The 19,958-nt window shown below is 44.6% G+C and overlaps 1 protein-coding gene across 10 annotated transcripts in view; it reads right to left on the reverse strand.

Annotated features, from left to right (window-relative positions):
* EXD2 (exonuclease 3'-5' domain containing 2) overlaps positions 1–19,958 on the reverse strand; it is a 52,410-nt gene that overhangs the window by 3,325 nt on the left and 29,127 nt on the right. The window contains exons 5-11 of one of the 10 annotated variants that reach the window (XM_029950256.1): positions 17,338–17,669; positions 16,244–16,350; positions 15,572–15,707; positions 10,931–11,287; positions 10,437–10,491; positions 7,578–7,841; positions 6,355–7,014 (exon numbers count right to left, since the gene is read on the reverse strand). In XM_029950256.1, coding sequence (XP_029806116.1) covers positions 7,584–7,841; positions 10,437–10,491; positions 10,931–11,287; positions 15,572–15,707; positions 16,244–16,350; positions 17,338–17,669 — 1,245 coding nt within the window. In that variant the 3' untranslated portion in view covers positions 6,355–7,014; positions 7,578–7,583. The other 9 variants (XM_029950255.1, XM_029950257.1, XM_029950254.1 and 6 more) reach the window with 9 other exon arrangements.

Genomic DNA, 19,958 nt, shown 5'->3' on the forward strand with positions numbered 1-19,958 from the left:
ATGTGACAACGGAGCAAAGTGCCCAGACTCAGATGCCCAATCTTTATCCCATTTTGACCTGGATTTTCTGCCTTACAGTAATTTGCTAAGGTAGGTGAGTGCACAACCTTCCAATCCCAGGCTGTTCTACATGACATAAGAAACCCCAGTCCTGAGAGTTGGGTAACTGGACTTGGTGGGGGTGGGGGCAGGAGTCGCAGTCCCGGAGCCTGAGGGGCTGGCACCGGCGCTAAGCCCAAAGCCCTGAGTGGGAGCCTGGCCAAGGCTCGCACACCACACCCCACCTGCGCGCCAGCATCCCGATCTACATGGAGGTGGGCCCCACCATGGTGGGCGACGAGCACTCAGATCCAGAGCCGCTGTGGTATCTGGGGGCCTCAGTTTCTAGAAAGCATCTTGGGAAACAATTTTTGTGAGTACTTCATCAGTGACCCTCCTCACACAGTCCTGGACAAGCTGGAATGCAAAGGTTTCCGTGTGCTGAGTGTGACAGAGGGGGCCAGACACTGGTGTGGTGTCTACACACGGGGTGACTCACACTGAGGAGTGGATGGGGCACTCCTTTTTTGAGTGGTTTCCAATCCTGAGTCCCCCATTCACTCACTGTCTGGCCCCTCGTACCAAATCATCACTTTGCTCAGCTGGGCACCACTGAGCAGTGAACGGCCTTCTCTGAAACTTCCTATAGCCAGTGGGAGAAGGCAGGGCCCTTGTCCTGGTGCTTCCACAGGTGCCCCTCCAGCTTCAGGCCTGGCCGAGGGCCCTAGAGGAGATCATGTTCTGTGGACAGGCTGAGGGGCCCTCCAGAGACAGGCTATCCCTGGCCAGGAACTGGGAGACCCCAATAACGTGGCCCCAGGACTGGGCAGGATGGTCCTGCTTAGCTTGTCCAAGGGCTGTAATGAGTGGTTGCTCAACAAAAGAAAAGGAGAAAGAAAGGAAGTTGGAAGGGTGGGGAAGGGAAAGGAAGGGAAGGAAAGGGGAGGGCAAGAAGGAGAGGGGAGGGGAAGGGAAGGGTAGCATAGGGTTACATGGGTGCATATAATTTGTCATAATTCACGAGCTCTACTTCTAAATTTGTACTTTATTGTCTGTTCATTATGCTGCACTTCAATAAAGTATTATTAACAACAAAACCCCTAGCCCTTGTGAACAAATGAGTCCAAGAACAGCCATTTGGGGGTTTATCGGGTTGGTGGTTCAGAGAAAACTGCAGTTTTGCGAAGACAACATGATGTAGACTTTTTGTAAAAACTTGTTCTTTGGAAACCATTACAGCATGTGCTTTTGGTTAAGCATTCCAGGGCTGAAACGCAACTCTATGCTAAAATGCCGAGAGGATGAGGCACAATCTTGGCCAAGGTCAAGCTCTGCTGATGGTTTGAGAGGGGGACGGCAGCCAATTGCTCTGCACTTGTATAACATTTAAAAAAGAAAAACTAACCCCAAGCCATCCTCTTCCCCTTTTCTGAGCCAACATGAGTCCTGCTCACTGTATCCAAGCACTCAGAGGAAGCCGTATGTGGCTACAGCTCAGGCCAACCGAACCCCAGGGCCAGACATACATACTTTGGTTAAAAAAAACTAAGAGACTCTTAAATACAGAGAACACACTGAGGATTGCCGGAGGGTTGTTGGGTGGGGGTAGGCTAGACAGGGGCATTGAGGAGGGTACTTGTTGGGATGAGCACTGGGTGTTATATCCAGAGGATGAATCACTGGATTCTGCTCCTGAAATCATTATTGCACTATATGCTCACTAACTTGGATGTAAATTTTAAAAATAAATAAATAAAATACTGAATAAAATAAAATAAAAGCAACAAATAAAAAAACTAAGCACATTGGTACTCTAGGTGGCTCTGTGGGAAATAACAAAAGATGTCAGAATTTTAGATAAAATTAGGGTTTGTCAGGGCAGAGAAATATATGTTAGTCTCCTATCTGGTTGCTTTTTCCAGAACTACAACAGCAAAATAATCCTAACTTGATAGAAACATGAGGGTTCATGCTATATCTAGGTGATTATTATAAAAAGCACTTCAAGTCCAGCATATTTGGTCTGAATCTGTGCTACACAAAGAAAAGCCAATATACCAACACTTTCTTTGGGGCTGAAACTGAGCACTAAGGATGAACTGGGAAATAACGTTTTCTGCCAGGTCTTGGGAATGAATATATATATAGAGAGAGAAACGTCTTCCAGAAGAAGCTTATTAAATACAAACTTCACATTCTGCACATGTCTGTCTTGTTAGTGGCAGGCAAAGGTAAGAGGAACAAAGTCCAAGGCAAGTCAGGGTCATACAAGACTCAGGACCCAGAACCTTCCCAGTCTCCCTGTGAGTTGATCATGTCTTAGGACTTACACATGGTTAACAACGTGTTAACATTTTGGATCCCTCAAATTTTCTTAGGCAGTCATGACAACATAAAAAAAGAATATTTTTAACTTATTGGTTTAATGTTTTCCTTTTAAAGTACCTAATTCTATTCAATCCTCCACAGTAGAGCCTTAATTTCTCCTATCCTTAAAATGAAAAACATTCACTCCTTTTTTCTCAGTATCTTCCCATCTACAATAGCTGGCAAACTCACCCCATTTCCATTCTGTGCTTCTCTCTTATTAAACTTTACAGCACTATCAATGCAGGTGAAGATGAAGCTTTCTCTTCTTTCTTTATTGTTATATAGTGAACTAAGTAGAAGTGTGAGTTCCCTAAGGCCACGCACAGCACATCTCTGGTGAGAAGCGTATTTCAACCCCAGGGGGAGTGCCAGATGGAGAAAGCAGGCTTCTCTCCAGTCATTGAGGCCAGGAGGACATGGTGCAGCATCCTGCTTTCCTCATTCCCTCCGCCCCTCTCCATGCACAGTCTCCATTTCCAGAGCTAGGGGCAGGAGGAGAATGTGCAACGAAGGAGAAGGTGCACAGCTCCCAAGAGAAGGTACCAAATAAGAAACAGGGATGTGTTATAGGAAGCCACAGCGAGGAGGGTCCTTACAGCACACATAATTGCAATTTCTAACTTCATTGGTAAAGAAAGGAGTCCAGAAAAGTTAAAACACACAGCTAATGGCCAGAACCAAACCCCAGGTCACCAGCCCACTCCTCCGATCCTCCAACACACGACAGAACCGCGTATAGGGAAAAGCACAAGAGAAAGTTAAATTCATGGGATACACCTCCCATCAACCCACTAACCAAATACACATACTTATTTTAAATCTAGCCATGTCTTAATCTCCCATTTCTTTTCAGGTGTTAGCTTACTAAGCTCAAATGTTTGGTTTTTATCCAGGACTTAATGGATACCCTCATGGCCTGAATAGTCAGAATCGCAACTCTGCCCCAGCATGTTGAAGCCTGAAAAGGGAGATCTTTGGGACGCTGGAATAGAATATAACTAACCTCTCTAACTCAGGAATATTCTGGACCACACATCACGCTCATAATAATGCTGACTTCAAACTCAGCAGCTTTTGGAGCTTATGCAGGCAGAAAGGCAATAGACTACCCATTTAGCAAGAGGAAAATGGAAGAATTAGTAACGACCAAGAAAGCCAGAAGGAGGGCACATGCTCTGAGTTCAGTCTGGAGGATAGGAGATTAACTACTTCCATTCAGAGCAGAGAAGGACCTTTTAAGGTGGCGTGCACTGCATTAGAAGAAGATACAACCCAGGACGGGTGAAGTAGGTCCTCTGACACCCCCTATTCCTATGCAAAGGAGGTCAGTTCTTGATTGTCCCCCAAATGATTACCCATATGGTCGAGTAACCCACAGTATCTAGGAACCTCCAACAAGAGTGGGGGTCACATAGACCTGGTTAGATGGAAATGACAGTCTAATGAGCTTCTCACCCTCCCAAATAACGTCATGGCATTAAAGCAAGGGCCTCAGTGCCTCAAACAAAGGGGGTGATGAACACATCTCCTAGCAAGCTGACGAGATAGGTAATTTGAACACGTAAGCTATCTGGCTGTATGTAAGCCCTGCTCCATTGCCTGATGTGAAACCGCCTGATGTGACAGGCAAAAGGTATGAGGCTCCAGCAGGAGGAGACAGCTTGGTGAATACACACAGTGTATCACGAATTCCAGAGCAAAAGTATTCCGGGGACTATGTATTGCGTGGATGTTATTCAGATCAAGAGTTCATTGTGACAAGGTCATTCTTCCATCCTCTTTCAGCTTATTTCCTCCAAGAAAGACTGATTCCCACTGTATTCCCGAAGGATTAGAGACTCCAAAAAATGGCCATTACTCAACAGAAAAGGCAAAAGATCAGAAAGAAGGACCCTTTTAAAATATGCAGTAATCAGTAAATTAGCCTACTAGAAACTATCTTCTTTAAAAGTAAACAAGTGATACCTCTCATGTGGATGAGACAGAATGAAGAAAAAAGGAGGAATGGATAAATGAATAAATGAAAAACTCAGAGAGGTAAAGTAAACGAAGAATTTAAATTATAGTCAGATGTTAGGGCCCCAAACCAACAGGTAGAAAAGGAAGCTGAACCAAAGCTCTTTCTGCCTGCTGGGCTCCTAAGAGTCGAAAATCAGGGATTAAAACGGCTTTATTTCAACAGAACACATTTTGTCATCGGATCCTCATCCGTGATGTGGATAAGAATAAGTAACTACGGCTGCACTCTCAAAAAGCAACAAATCCCTCAGTAGTGTCCTTGTTCGCTTTAGGACAGCAGATCTCGGATTGCTTGTGTATCATGCACACACAAAAAGAACTGTCTGTAACTTTTATTTTACCTTTTTTATTTTAAAATCAATAGGGTTTCAAAAAAAAAAAAAAAAACACTGACTCTAAGAGGAAATGAGTCAGTGAAGGACGGGAAACAAAGGGGAAGCCGAAAAAAGACTCTGAGCCAAGAAATAAAACGATCAGGGCACACTCAGAGGCCCCTGCCATGGCCCTGTCCTCTCCCTGCTCACGGACATTCAGCAAGTGCCCCGGGACACGAGCTAGAGGGGCAGTGAGAAGCACTCCCTTGATATACACTCCTAAAAGGTGGTATCACTTGGTCCTCACTGCAGCAATGTGAGCCCTTGCTTCACCCACTTTCTAGGATTCTACCCTAAGGAAATTATCAAGGGTATCATCAAAGATTTATACGACAATTCATCACGGCTTCACTGCCATTAACAAAGGGATCTCAAACAACCACAATTTTCAACAGCGAAGGAATGGACAACCAAGTAAGGTCGAGCCACTAGAAACCTGCTTTCACAGGAAACTAATTACTTGTGCTACCATGTTAAGTGAGAGGAAAAAACAGGATGCCAAGCTGCATATATGTATGACTCTGAATCCTGCTTTTATTATATGCGTTTTTAACTACTGAAAGGAAATGCATGGTCATACCAGCAAAGGTCTGCTCTGTTCTAGAAGGAGGGAAGACGGATAGTTTTCATTCCTTTTTTCAGACTCAGCTCTAACGAACATACACTACTTTTCTATGAGCAAAAACCAATACATTTTTATTTTATAATATACCTACTGTAAGATATCTCATTTGAGATCACAACTGTCTTAGAGAAAGGCTGCCGTGGTCCAAGGCTGACTCTGAGAACAGAGAGTCAGGTCTAAGGCGCGGAAATGCCAGGGGCCGGTCCTAGCTGCATTCTCCAGGCTGGTTCCTGGTGCGGAGGTTCTGTTGGGAGAATCCATTCCTTCCCACAGCAACCACTGCACCTAAATGACCTGGTATGTGTTCCGCTCCTCTTAGCATGAGGATCACAGGAAAAGAGAACAAAAGCACCCTCCTCCCGGTTTCAGAGGAAGAAGTTTTTTCTGGTAAACTTATCAAAATGTCCCCAAATCAGCTACACAAATTTGGCAACGGAAGTCCATCAGTTATGTTCAGGAACCATGTATAAAACCCCTATTTCTCAAGAATGAATATAAAGCAAAATCTATGAGAGCCACCTTGTGGCAAGCCTGCCTGCTCTGCCGACCACCCCTCAGTCTCCACAGTTCTCCAGCCCCGGGCTCCTGGGCGTGGGGTGCAGCCGTTCCCGCACACGCCCCATGGTAACCCCTAATAACCACACCGAACATCCAGAGGCCCCAAGGTGCTGGTACTGCTCATTTTCAAGGATTTCCAGTTGAGATCCCAGAAACACCTGCTTGAGGACAGGTGGAAATGAAGGGGCAGAGGAGCAAAATGCAAGATGGGCACACCCGTGAGCAGGCCGTAGATTGATGGGCTGAGGCCCCACTATATGTGGTACGTCTGGGTGCACCCCGCCACACGCTAGGGACCTGAAGGACAAACATCCCCTCCCCCAAGAACAGTTACCGATTCTATAAAGCTGTGAAGAAAAAAGGTTTGCATTTACATTCAGTGAGCTTTGTGCTTAGAAGAAGTTTTATTTATCAGTGATAGAACAACCATCACCAACTCGGGCACAATTTCAAAACAGCTCCTGTTGGATTCTGGCCATAAAATTCTTTTTCAAGTTTCTAAGGTCTCGTAAGGTATAAAAGTGTTCCTAAAACGTTAGAAAAAATACTAATCACTACTAAAACTTGATTTCATGCTCAAAGTGGCGGCCTCATATAAAAAGATAAAATGCCACCGGTTTGAACATCTGATCTGAATATATTAACGAGGTCCAGGCATGAGGGGCGGTGGACAAAGCTGCACAAGGCAGCCTGACCGAAGGACTGCAGGAGAGAATGAAGCGCTTAAAAGAGGTCAGTGTTACAAATCTGATGGAACACGGAACACAGAGGGGGGCCGGATACTGATTCTGACGGAAGATAATCTTCCTCTCAGAAAGGGATTAAGCTAAAAACGTTGCACTTCTGGACAGGACTGCAACAAACAGACAACAAACAGCATGAAAGGGAAAGCTGAGCAGGTATCAGGGTTCTCTTGAGAGCTGGCTGCTCATGCTTCTCTCTTCCCCAGCCAGCTTCAAGGCCCACTTCCAGAAAAGGATTTCCCAGTGTTCGGGTGAAAGCATATGGCAGGAAGTCGCTGCTTTGGTCCTGGACGTGGAAAGGGGGAACATTCTCAAGTATGGAAAGGAACTGAAGTGACCTAGAGGTGATGGATCTCAACCAGGTGAGCTGTGGGAGAGCATTAAGCCAAGGAATTTATAATGAAGATGAGCCTGAACTGGAAAAATGAATCTGACTCATTCACCTCTCTAGCCTCTGGAAGAATGTTCTCTCTCCTCCTAACCCGGTGGGATTAAAATACTTAACCACCCCTGTTAGAGAAAAACCAACCTACTGCACAGGGAAGAGATGTATTAAAAACCTGAGCAACTCGACAAGTCACTTCAGGGAAGAATCCTTCATTTGCTGTGTCTGTACAAGGGAAGCAAAAGAAGGAAAGTAAAATAAAGGCCAAGGCCCTTTCGTCCACCAAAAATAAAATAAAAGGGAGGGAAAATGAACTCTCACCCTGCCCAACTAAGACTCAAACCCAGAAGCTCCCCTTGAAGCCACAGCCTTGCCCCACCGGAGGCATCCTAGGACCAGTGTGGGTTACAATTCCGAGTTGTGCCACGAGGCTCTGACAATCGGGGGAGAGGGGACTTTCCCACCTGGGCTCAGCGTCCCAGCTGTCCTGAGCTGCGAGGAAGTGTGGCTCTCACGACAGCTTGATGGGCAGGTCTTCCCCGTACTTCCGGAGCAGCTTCTGATGGTTGTGGTCCACAGACCACTGCTGGGGCAGGTGCCTGGGCTGCATGGAGTCCAGGAAATGCTGACGCCAGCGGCTCTCCAGCTGCATGAGGGAGCGCAGCCCGCCCTGGCTGTGGCACTGCACCACCTTCAGCCCGTGAGGAACGTAGCTTTCGTTGGAAATCCTGGCGAGACACAAAGCACAAGGGTCTGAGGGAGACAAGCCCAGGATGGTCACACAGACCTGCATGCTGTGGGCTCAGGGGCTGTGGCAAGGGCATGAGAGGAAGTTGCTGGACTCCTACAGGGTTGCTTACTTTAATGTTTTTAAGACATCTTTCCTACCCCTGCCTCTCTAAAGAGGTGGTTTGGACATACTGCGCACAATCCAGCAGAAGGTATTTGGGATGCTGAGCTGTATTTGTGGGGAGGCCCCTGCATGAGGCCCAGCGCCCCCTATTGTCTGGCTGACGAGGAGTAAAGAATGTTGGTCTTTTATTGACTCCAGGGTTACTCGCCTCTTTTAAATGATTCATTCTGAGGATGCCTGGGTGGCTCAGAGGGTTAAGCGTCTGACTTCTTCGGCTCAGGACATTTAACTCTTGGCCTGTGAGTTTGAGCCCCGCATTGGGCCCTGCGCTGACAGCTCAGAGCCTGGAGCCTGCTTCACATTCTATGTCTCCCTCTCTCTCTGCCCCTCCTCTGCTCACACTCTGTCTCTTCCTCTTTCTCTTTCAAAAAATAAACAAACATTAAAAAAAAATGTTAAATTATTCATCCTGAATCTATATGGGGCTGTTAAACCACCCCACATGTTCCGTTTTCTAGCACTGTAATACCTGAATGTAAAATGTGAGGTGGTACATTTCTTTAGTGTCTTCTTCCTCACAGAAAGAATGCCATGCCATCCAGCACAGGCAATGCCGGCGATGGTACTGTAAGAACGTTCTATGGGCATAAACTTGTTGAATCACTGTTGGGCACCTGAAACTAATGTAATGTTGTGTGACTCTGTGTCAACTACAGGTCAATTAAAAAAAAAAAGATGGAGGTGTCTGGCTGGCTGAGTTGGTGGAACACACAGCTGTTCTTGTTAGGGCTGTAAGTTAGAGCCCCACCATGGGTGCAGAGACTACTTAAAAATAAAATCTTGGGGCACCCTGCGTGGCTCAGTCGGTTGAACATCCGACTTCGGCTCAGGTCATGATCTCATGGTTCATGAATTTGAGCCCCACGTCAGGCTCTCTGCTTTCAGTGCAGAGACTGCTTCAGATCCTCTGTCCCTCCTCTGTCTCTGTACTTCCCTGGCTCACACACCCTGTCTCTCTCTCAAAAATAAATAAACATTAACAAACAAAAAAATAAATAAAATCTTAGGGGCGCCTGGGTGGCTCGGTTGGTTAAACATCTGGCTCTTGATTTTGGCTCAAGTCATGATCTCACAGTTTATGGGACTAAGCCCTGTGTCGGCTCCGTGTGCTAATAGCATGGAGCAAGCCTGCTTGGGATTCCTTCCCCCTCTCTTGCTGCCTCTCCCCTGCTCATGCTGTTTTCTCTCTCTTAAGATAAATAAACTTTTAAAAAATAAAATAAAGTAAAATAAAATCTTAAAAGAAAAAAGAATGCCAAACCACATCCACAAGAGACCTGTTTCGGTCCCATGAAATATTCAGTCATGCAGCTGGTGCTGTTTAAAGGGAAAATGCATCCCTGCCTCCTTCCTAACTAAGCAGAGAGACTTTAAAACCTGTTCTGCCACCACGCCAACAGCACGTTCACCTCCTGTGAGTAACGACTACCTTTCTCAAGGAAGCTGCTACCCCGTGGACTCCGCTCCCCTCCTTGCATCCACATCCCACGCTCAATCCTGCCCCCGAGGCCCCGCCCCCATTCTAGCAGCGCTGGTGCCCTCTGGGCACCTGCAGACACTGTTGCTTAGCCCCCCAGGGTGCCACTAGCTAGCCTCTCTTTCCCCAAACAGCTCTTCTCAGTCCCAGACATCCAAGGCCACCATCGTCTTCTCCAAGCCGGCAAGGTGATTTGTTAGAAAGGTCTGTGGTCAAAGGGGCAGTTTACCTGTTTTAGCAAACACATCTGGGAATTGGGTAAAAGAACGAGTCTTCTTAATTTCTCACAGGACCCTGGCCAGTTACTTAACCTTACCTCAGGGCAGCTAACATAGAAACTCGGAAAATAACATCTGCTCTACAACCTCACAAGGTAGTTATAAGGATAAAACTCAGTAGCGTTTTATTAACTTGGAAAGGTTTAAAAGATGCAAGATATAACGCTAGCAGTTACCAGTAAGAAATCTAAATCCTATCTCATAGATTTGTTGTAAGAACTAATTAAGGCAATTTACAGAAAGTTTATTAGTTGGCTTAAATAGATTGAGATAGCTGGAAATATTTGTTTGATAATTGTTTGCCACTATATTAAAAATTTTTTGGTAACAAAACTCTGTAGGCAAACAAACAGCATTACTATCTGTTTGGTGAACTTATCAGCTCAATTATTCCAATCCCTGGAACTACTGGAAAAGAGACAGCTGCTAAGCAAAACTATATAGCAGGTGGCACAGAATTTTTTTCACCTCAGCCATGTGCCCATTCATTTCTCAGGACCATAAGCTTCTCATTTAGGAACACCGAATTACATCCTCTAAGTTCAAGCAGATATTCATGGGGAAGGAGAGAAAGCAAAGAAGCAAGGGAAAAAGAGAAAAGTAATTTAAATGGTAAGAGCAACTCTAGCCAATATCCCATTCAGTGGGCCAGTACCCTGAGTCCAGGTGAGACGGCAAACATGAATCCACTGGTCTCAGGTCCCACCGATCTGGATAAGATGAGAGACACAAAACCACATCCATCATACTCATGGGCCACTTCAGAGATCTGAGGGTATTCTTTGAGTATTATTTTCATCTTCTGTGCTGATTTTAGGATTCACTTCTGCATAGAATCTCTAAGGCACAACTCCACTGCATTTGAACTCACCGGCTAATCATGAAAATGACTGGACATACAGGACCTTAAAAGGGTCAAGACAGAAGGCAAGTCTCCTATGGAAAGGAAATTCTCAAAAAGATTGTACTATCCCAGCCCATGGTATTTTTAAGCCATTATACACATAATGGGATAACACAAGGCTATGTATGACTCCCCCCCCCCCGCCCCCGCCTCAGCAAGCAACCTCACCAAGTGGTCAGCGTTAATGCACTGAGTGCACTGGGTTACTCCTCAATCCCTTTTCAGACCAGAACTATAGACTATACCTGGTCTCCAGGCTGGCAGCCTCTTGAAGCATCTCATCTGTGACCGTGTCTGTGTCGTAAAACTCTCTGAGGGCTTGCAGCAGCTCCTCCTTCCGATGGGCAGGCAGGCTCTCCGCGTTGAGCAGGGCCCTGGCCCCAGAACGTACCTGCCGGCGCTCAGGGTCTTCCAGCAGGCGCAGACCCTCCTCGGAGCCGATCGGGGCCTGGAACTCCCTGGCCAGCTGCTGCTTCAGGTGGTTGTCGTAGTAGTTAGAGACTGCGTGGCAGGAGGTACAGAGCAGCAGCACATCGTGGGAGTTGTGGTCCTTCATCTCAATGGGGAAGTGCTTCCGGTACTCATGTGGAATCACGTTCTTCCTGCCAAGCCCACCCAGAAGGCAGCGCTCATTAGCAGATGACACAGGACACACGTGGAGCTAGCAGGCGGGCTACTGGAGTCAAGCAAGTCTACGGGTCCCATTTCTCCTAATCATGACTGAGAAGCCCCGGGCACCACAGTCCAACAGAGATTACATAAAGGCAATACCACCTACTCCACTCTCAGCCTCCCTAGCTACCGCACCTTGGTTTCCTCTCTCCTAGAAGTTAGTTCATACCACCTGCTCTCAAGAGTCAGCAGAGGGCCAAAGGCAGAGGGAGGCCAATAACAACCTTTGCCAAGATTGTACTCTCAGAAGGAAGAGTATCAGAGAAAGGGGGGAAAATAAAACTAATGGCCTTTAACATCTAGAAAATAACTCTCTCCAAGCATGTAGCAGGTAACCCCTACTTCTGAAATTTTGGAAGCCTGGTGACCTAAAAAAACTATTTCCTTCATCTGAGAAATCCTTCACTCAGACTATTCCCTTCCAGGTTCATCAAGGCCCAGCATTACTTTCTAAGGAGAACTAGGCTCTCAGGAAAAACTCTTAAGAGCAACAATTATGTGTCTCCCTTTGTAAGAGGAAAGTGAGTTACTCCACAGAAGCCAGGGAGAAAACCCAAAGTGTGCCTTTGGGTCATCTAAATATAGGCATACCTCATCTTATTGAGCTCTGCAGGTATTACATTTTTTACAAAGTGAAAGTTTGTGGCAACCCTGCATCAAGCAAGTCTACGGGTCCCATTTCTCCAACAGCATTTGCCTACTTTGTGTTTCTGTGTCATATTTCAGTAATTCTTGCAACATTTCAAGCTGTTTCATTATTATTATATTCATTATGCTGATCTGTGGTCCATGGTCACAGATGTCACCATAGTAATAGTTTTGGGGACACCATGAACCATGCCCATATAAGACAGCAAAGTCAACTGATGAATGTTGGGTGTGTTCTGACTGCTCCACCAAGTGGCCATCCCACTGTCTCTCTCCCTTTCCTGGGGCCTCCCTATTCCTTGAGACTCAATGATATTAATATCAGGCCAATCAACAACCCTATAGTGGCCTCTAAGCGCTCAAGTGAAAGGAAAGAGTTGCACGTCTCCCACTTTAAATCGAAAGCTAAGATGATTACACTGAGGAACGCATATGGAAAGCCAACACAGGCCAAAAGGTATGCTTCTGGGACTAGCTAACCAACTTATGAATGCATAGGAAAAGTTCTCAAAGGAAATTAAAAGTGCTGCTCCGGTGAACACATAAATGCTATGCAAATAAAACAGTCTTACTGCTAATATGGAGAAAGGTAAGTGGTCTACAGAGAAGATCAAACTAGCCTCAGCATTACTGCAGGCCAAAACCTGATGAAGAGCAAAGCCCTAACTCTCTTCAAGTCTGTGAAGCTGGGAGAGGTGAGGAAGCTGCAGAAGAAAACTCTGAAGCTACCAGAGGTTGGTTCATGACGTTTACGGAAAGAAACCATCTCCACAACATGAAAGTGCACGGGGAGGCAGCAAGTGCTGATGTAGAAGTTGCAAGTTCTCCGGAAGAGCTAAGATCATTAATGTAGGTGGCTGCACTAAACAACAGATTTTCAATGTGGATGAAATAGCTTTCTATTGGAAGCAGATGCCCTCTAGGACTTCCACAGCTAGAGAGAAGTCAGTGCCTGGCTACAAAGCCTCAAAAGACAGGCTGACTCTCTTGTTAGGGGCTAATGCAGCTGGTGACTTTCAGTGGAAGCCAGAGCTCATGGACCATTCTGAAAATCCCAGGGCCCTTCAGAATGATGCTATATCTCCTCTGCCTGTGCTAAGTGAAACAACAAAGCCTGGATGACAGCACATCTATTTATGACATAGCCTACTGAATATTTTAAGCCCACTGTTGAGACTACTGCTCAGGAAAAAAATTCCTTTCAAAATGTTATTGCTCATTGACAGTGTGTCTGGTCACCCAAGAGCTCTGATGGGGACGTACATGATTAATATTGTTTTCACCTCTGCTAGCACAGCATCTATTCTGCAGCCCATGGGCAAACGAAGTGACTGCAGATGTGGTGGAAATAGCAGGAGAACTAGAGTCAGAAGTGGAGCCTGAAGACGGGACTGAGTTGCTGAGATCTCAGGATAAAACTTTAGCTGCTGAGGAGTTGCTACTTAGGGATGAGCAAAGAAAGCGGTTTCTTGAGATGGCGTCTACTGGTGAAGACGCTGTGAAGACTGTTGAAATGACAGCAAAGGATTTAGAATAGCACAAAAACTTAGTTGATAAAGTGGTGCAGGATTTGAAAGGACCGACTCCAATCTGAAAAGAGGCTCTACTGCGGGCAAAATGCTATCAAACAGCATCACACGCTACAGAGAGAATGTCTGGGAAAGAAGAATCCATTAGTGCAGCAAACTTCATAGTCGTCTTACCTTATAAAACTGTCGGGGCGCCTGGGTGGCTCAGTCGGTTAAGCAACTAACTTCAGCTCAAGTCATGATCTCATGGTCCATGGGTTTGAGCCCATGTTTGGTCTCTTGTTAACTGCTTAGCACCTGGAGCCTGCTTTGGATTCTGTGTGTGCCCGTCTCTCTGCCCCTCCCCCACTCACGCTCTGTCCCTCTCAGTCTCTTAAAAAATAAAATAAGATGGGGTGCCTGGGTGGCTCATCAGTTGAGCATCCAGCTTTGGCTCAGGTCATGATTGTGTGGTTCGTGGGTTTGAGCCCCACGTTGGGCTCTGTGCTAACAGCTCAAAACCTGGAACCTGCTTCAGACTCTATGTCTCCCTCTCTCTCCCCCTCCCCCACTCAAGCTCTGTCTCTGTCTCTCAAAATAATAAACATTAAAAAAATTAAAAAGAAAGAAACTGCCACAGCCACTCTAACCTTTAGCAGCCACTACCCGATTAGTCAGCATCCATCAACATTAAGGCAAGGCCCTCCTCCAGCAGAGATTATAACTCACTGAAACTCAGAAGATGGTTAGCATTTTTTAGCAATAAAGTATTCTATGTATGTATGTTTGTATGTATGCATTTAACCACTGTACCCAATGTGGGGCTCAAACTCGTGACTCCAACAGTCATGTGCTCTACTGACTGAGTCAGCCAGGCACCCCAACAATAAAGCCTTTTTAAATATATTCTTTAATTTTTATTTCTTTATTTTTGAGAGAGAGAGAGAGAGAGAAAGCATTCAAGTAGAGGATGGGCAGAGAGGGAGAGAGAGAATCCCAAGCAGGCACCATACTTTCAGTGCAGAGCCCAACGTGGGGCTCAAACTCACAAACCGTGAGATCATGGCCTGAGCTGAAATCAAGAGTCAGATGCTTAACTGACTGAGCCACCCAAGTGTCTATAAAATATTTTTTAAGTTAAAAGAGATACACTGTTTTTTAGACATAATGTTACACACAACAGTTTATAGTGTAGTAGAAACATAATTTTTATATGCACTAGGAACTCAAAAAACTCATTTGACTTGCTCACTTATTTTAAGGCTTTATTTTATTCTTTTAAATGTTTATTTATTTTTTGAGAGAGAGACAGAGAGACAGAGCACGAGTGGGGGAGAGGCAGAGAGAGACACACACACACACTGAATCTGAAGTAGGCTCCAGGCTCTGAGCTGTCAGCATAGAGCCCGATGTGGGGCTCCAACTCACAGACTGTGAAACCATGACCTGAGCCAAAGTCAGATACTTAACCGATTGAGCCACTCAGGCGCTGCTTAAGATTGTATTTTTAAGTAATCTCTACACCTAGTATGGGGATTGAACTTAAAACCCCGAGATCGAGAGTGGCACACTCCACTGACTGAGCCACCCAGGCGCTCCTGACTCACTTTATTGCGGTATTTGCCTTATTATGATGGCGTGGAGCCAGAGGGGCAATCTATCTCTCTCGTATGCCTGTGCCCCATGAATAGTACCAAGGCTCAGAAAGCTGTGGGCCGCTCAAGGGGGGAGGATAAGAACACACAGAGAAAGGCAGCTTCAGAAGGAAATGGTCTCTGATCTTTAAGCAAAAGAGGATCACTCTCTTCATGGCAGCTTGTCACTGAACAGTGTTACATTCTCGAAACCAAGATATGGGCTCAGGATAGGTGGGGGACACTATGGCAAGGCCACACAGAATTCAGCGGAAGTTCTCAGGAAAACTGGGATGACCCCCAGGAATAAGTCTTTCAGACAAAGTGGGCAGATTCACCCAAGGCCCCTGAGAGTTCCATATGTGGCTATCAAGGTGAATGCCATCAGAGGCAGACAGTCTGGGTGGCCAGACCCCACACTCACCGAATGTACGAGTCTTTCTTGCCACATACTACACACACGTTCTCTTTCACCATCAAGTAATAGTCCCCTGGAGATTCGGGTCTTCCTGCAGGTTCGAACTGTAGCTTGACCACAAAAGGCTCCTCACTCACCAGCTCTTAAGGCAAGAGAAAAGGTCAGTGTTTGCCCACCTCTCCCTCAGGAAGGAAGCCACACCTAAACTGTTCTCTGCTGTGTCCATCAGAGGTTGAGAATATAACTGGAGAAGTTATAGGTCTAAGGTCAGAGCAGGATCAGTGACAAAGCTAGGTTAAGTTCTCCTTATGTTAGTCCTCCAACTGTCTAAAAAATTAAAAAGTAAAAAAAGGGGGAAAGGGGAAAAATATACAGATAGATCAAAAGATAGCCCTGAATGTCCTTGAAGGAAAGGAAGGAGAAAATCACCCCTGGAGCACCTCTATTATCCTACCACACAACCTTCTCCCCAGACCCAGGATGAGATGTTGTGTCTTTGCCGGAGGTGGGGACTCTGAGTGTCTAGCAGACAGAAATCACGATTGAACAGCCACGCCTCACGTGTCTCAAGTCCTTTCTGCCTTCTCCTATCCCACCCTGCCCCTTGTCCCCTCCCCACTCCTGCCAGGACCTGCATGCACCTAAACGGAGACGAAATAAGACAAGTGAGTCTCAAACCTCCGATGCCTTTGTCCAAGTACCACTGAGCTTTCCTTCGGTCACAAGTGCAGAGTGGCTGTCCGTCAGGAGCATGGAGGAAGCAGTTATCATAGAGGGGTGATTTTCTGCAGGGAAGGGAGAGATTAATCTAAAACTGAAAGCTAACTGTGGGTCAAGGTATCAGTTGCCTTCTCATGATGTCTTGAGTGACCCTAGCTATTCTCAATACTAGGGTCAAATATTACGTTTATGGGAAAAAACAAGTAGGGCAAAAAAATCACGTTTGTTCCTCCATCTGCATGGGGCTAGGAGCCACAAATGAATTCATTTAGCCAGTCTTTATATTTATGGACAGGGAGTAGTATTTACACAGCTCTGTTGTGAAAGTGGACAGGAGCAAGCACCAAGAAACTGCTCTACAGAGTAATCATTGGGTTGAACAAAGCAAATTGAAATTAAAGAATTTCAAGCTAAAGTAATGAGGGCCGCATGAGTTTATTTCTGGCTCACACGCAATACTTGCTTCAATTTAATCATCCAATTCCTAAAGGCACTCTGCTACAGGGACCAAGCTTCCACTCCAAAGTACTTATTAGTCATCTTTCTGCAATAGAGGCAGAATTTGTACAGAGAAACTCTCACTGGTTAGAGAATAATATTGGCTTAGAGCTGGATGCCATTCTAAATAATCAAATACCAAATGAATGGGAAATCATGCCTGTCTCCTGAAACGTGTGAGGCAATTCATGTTACTCATTTTCGCAGCTCTCCCGAGCAAGGGAGGAGTAATAATTATACCCTCATTTATAACTGGAGAAGTTACAAGTGTAAGGTCATGACAGATCAGTGACAAATATAGGTTATGTTCTCCCTATTTCCACTCCAGCTGTCTAAAAAGTAAAAAGTAAAAGAAGGGGTAAAGGAGGAAAATACACAAATAGATCAAAAGACAGCTCCGAAAGTCCTTGAAGGAAAGGAAAGATAAAATTAACCCTTACAGCACCTCTGCTAGCCTAGCACACAACTTGTCCCCAGACCCAAGACGAGGCCTCGTGCCTTCTGCTGCAGGCTGGGCCTCTGAGTCTCTAGCAGACAGGGAACGACTCAGTTACCTGGCCGAGTAGCCCACCCCCAGGGGCTTTCTTTTGTGCTTCCTGGGGTCTCTCCCTTGGTGGTTGGCTGGCATCACTCCATCCATCTTAGACTTCTTGTTTTTTGGCTTCTGCTGGGCTTCTGCTGCTTCCCCATTAGCTTCTTCCCCCAATCGGCTAACTCCTTTGCTTCGGAACGGGGTGTCTACCACATCCTGGCATTTCTCCAAGACTTTCCTCCAGCCCGCCTGGTCATCGTTCTCATCTAGAGTTGAATTCCTAGAGAAACGGTATCCAAGAAGATGGAGAAAGAGAGCCACTGAAATCTGGGCATCCCTGGCAGCATAAATTACCTGAAGAGAAAAGTCAGAGATCAGTGGAATCTGGAAGACAAACCAAAGAAAGCAATTTCCAAATTTCCAACTCAATCACAAAGAGGCAGACAACTTTTAGGGTTCTAATTCAGGACGTACAATACCCTAAGCACCATGTACTTCTCAACAACCTTTTATTAGGAGACATTTCACACTATATGACAATAAACTCAATAGTATAACGAATCTTCATGTTGCTTTCCTGTCTCTGCTTTTAAACAAAATAGCTAAAATAGTGCCTTACTCCAAATGCTCAAAAATCCTAATTTATATATAAATTAGTGAAGTTTCTATCTGCTACCAAACCTGATGGACAGATTTTTCTCAAGTGCAGGTGAGGACAGTTTCCACAAGTTTGGCAACCAGTACAAGAAATTCACTTTGGAGGGGGTCATGCCCTAGAACACCTGAAAGCAAGATTCATTAAAAGGCCCATGTAACTGTCAATCAGAAACGACCAGCCATTATTAATAAGATGTGGAAAACAAGGGAAAAAATAGGGTTCAATGGGCGTCAAATCAAAAGTCACAAGGGCCCGTTTCTAGAATCTATTTATTTACTAATGGCAAGTCATTCTCCCAAGCAACATGAATAGATAGAATAAATAAGTTTGAATAAAAATTTCCACCTAGACTCAACAAGCTACACATCTATCAGCAGGCTGTCTCTCAAAGGAAAAGAGTACTTGAATGTGAAGAGCTTAAAGGGCTTCTTAACAATCTGTTTTCAAATGATAAGAAAACCAAAGCACTTTCATCAAATGGTGTTGAGACAACTGGATGGCCACATGTAAAAGAATAAAGCTGGATCCAACAAAAATTATAAACCTAAATGTAGGAGCTAAAAGCTAAGATTTTTAAAGAAAACAGAAGGGTAAATGTTCATGACCTTGGGTTAGGCAATGATTTCTTGGATATGACACCAAAACTATAAATGATAAAAGAAAAAATAGATAATTGGACCTCATCAATATTAAACCTTTTGTGCTTCAAAGGACCCCATCAAGTAAGTGAAAAGATGACCTGAAGAATGGAAGGAAATATTTACACATTATATATCTAATAAGGGACTAGTCTCCAAAATATATAAAGAATTGTTAAAACTCAACAATATAAAGACAAACAACTTCATTAAAATATGAGCAAAGGACTTAAATAGGTATTTCTATGATATATATTCTATGATGTATAATGATGATGTATAATTTCTATGATATATATTCTATGATGTGTAATGATGATGTATAATTTCTATAATGTATTTTTAAATAGCCAATAAGCACATGATAAGATGCTCAGCATCATTAGCTACTAAAGAAATGTAAATCAAGACCACAACGAAATACCATTTCATTCCTACGAGGATGGCTCTAACCAAAAAGACAGATAATAACAAGTGTTTGGTGAGTATGCAGAAAATTGGAACCTTCACACATTGCTAGTGAGAATATAAAATGGTGTAGTTCATTGCAAAACAGCCTGGCAGTTCCTCAAACAGTGAAACACAGAGTTCATGACCAAGCAATTCCACTTCTAGGTATATACCCAAGAGAAGTAAAAACATATGACATGTGTCCACACAAAATTTTATACACAAATATTCATAGTGGCATTTTTCATAACAGCCAAAAAGTGAAAGCAATGCAAATCTCTGCCAATTAATGAATGGATAAATAAAGTGTAGTATATATCCATGCAATATTGTTTAGAATAAAAAGAAATGAAGTACCAATAATCACTATAACATGAATGAACCACAAAAACATGGTAAATTAGGCCAATCACAAAAGATCATATATTAAATGATTCCATTGATATGAAATGTCCCAAACAGACAAATCTATAGAGACAAAAGGTAGATCAGTGGTTGCCTAGTGCTCAGGGGAGGGGCAGGGGTAGGATGGGAAGTAACTGTAATGGGTATGGAGTTTCTTTTTGGGATAACAAAAATGTTTTTAAGTATTTTTTTAAATGTTTGCTTATTTAAAGTATGAGCTGGGGAGGACCACAGAGAGAGGGAGAGAGAAAGAATCCCAAGCAGGCTGCGGGCTGTCAGCACAGATGCTAACATGGGTCTCAGTCTCACAAACTGTGAGACCATGACCTGAGCCAAAATCAAGAGATGGAAGCTCAACCAACTGAGCCACTCAGGCGCCCCCAAAATGTTATAAAATTAGGTTGTGGTGATGGTGGTACAGCTCTGTAAAAATACGAAAATCCATTGATTTGTATACTTTTTTTTTTAAGTTGGCTCAGTGCTCAATGTGGG

The sequence above is a fragment of the Suricata suricatta genome, chromosome 9, assembly GCF_006229205.1.
Source record: "Suricata suricatta isolate VVHF042 chromosome 9, meerkat_22Aug2017_6uvM2_HiC, whole genome shotgun sequence".
Lineage (NCBI taxonomy): Eukaryota > Metazoa > Chordata > Mammalia > Carnivora > Herpestidae > Suricata > Suricata suricatta.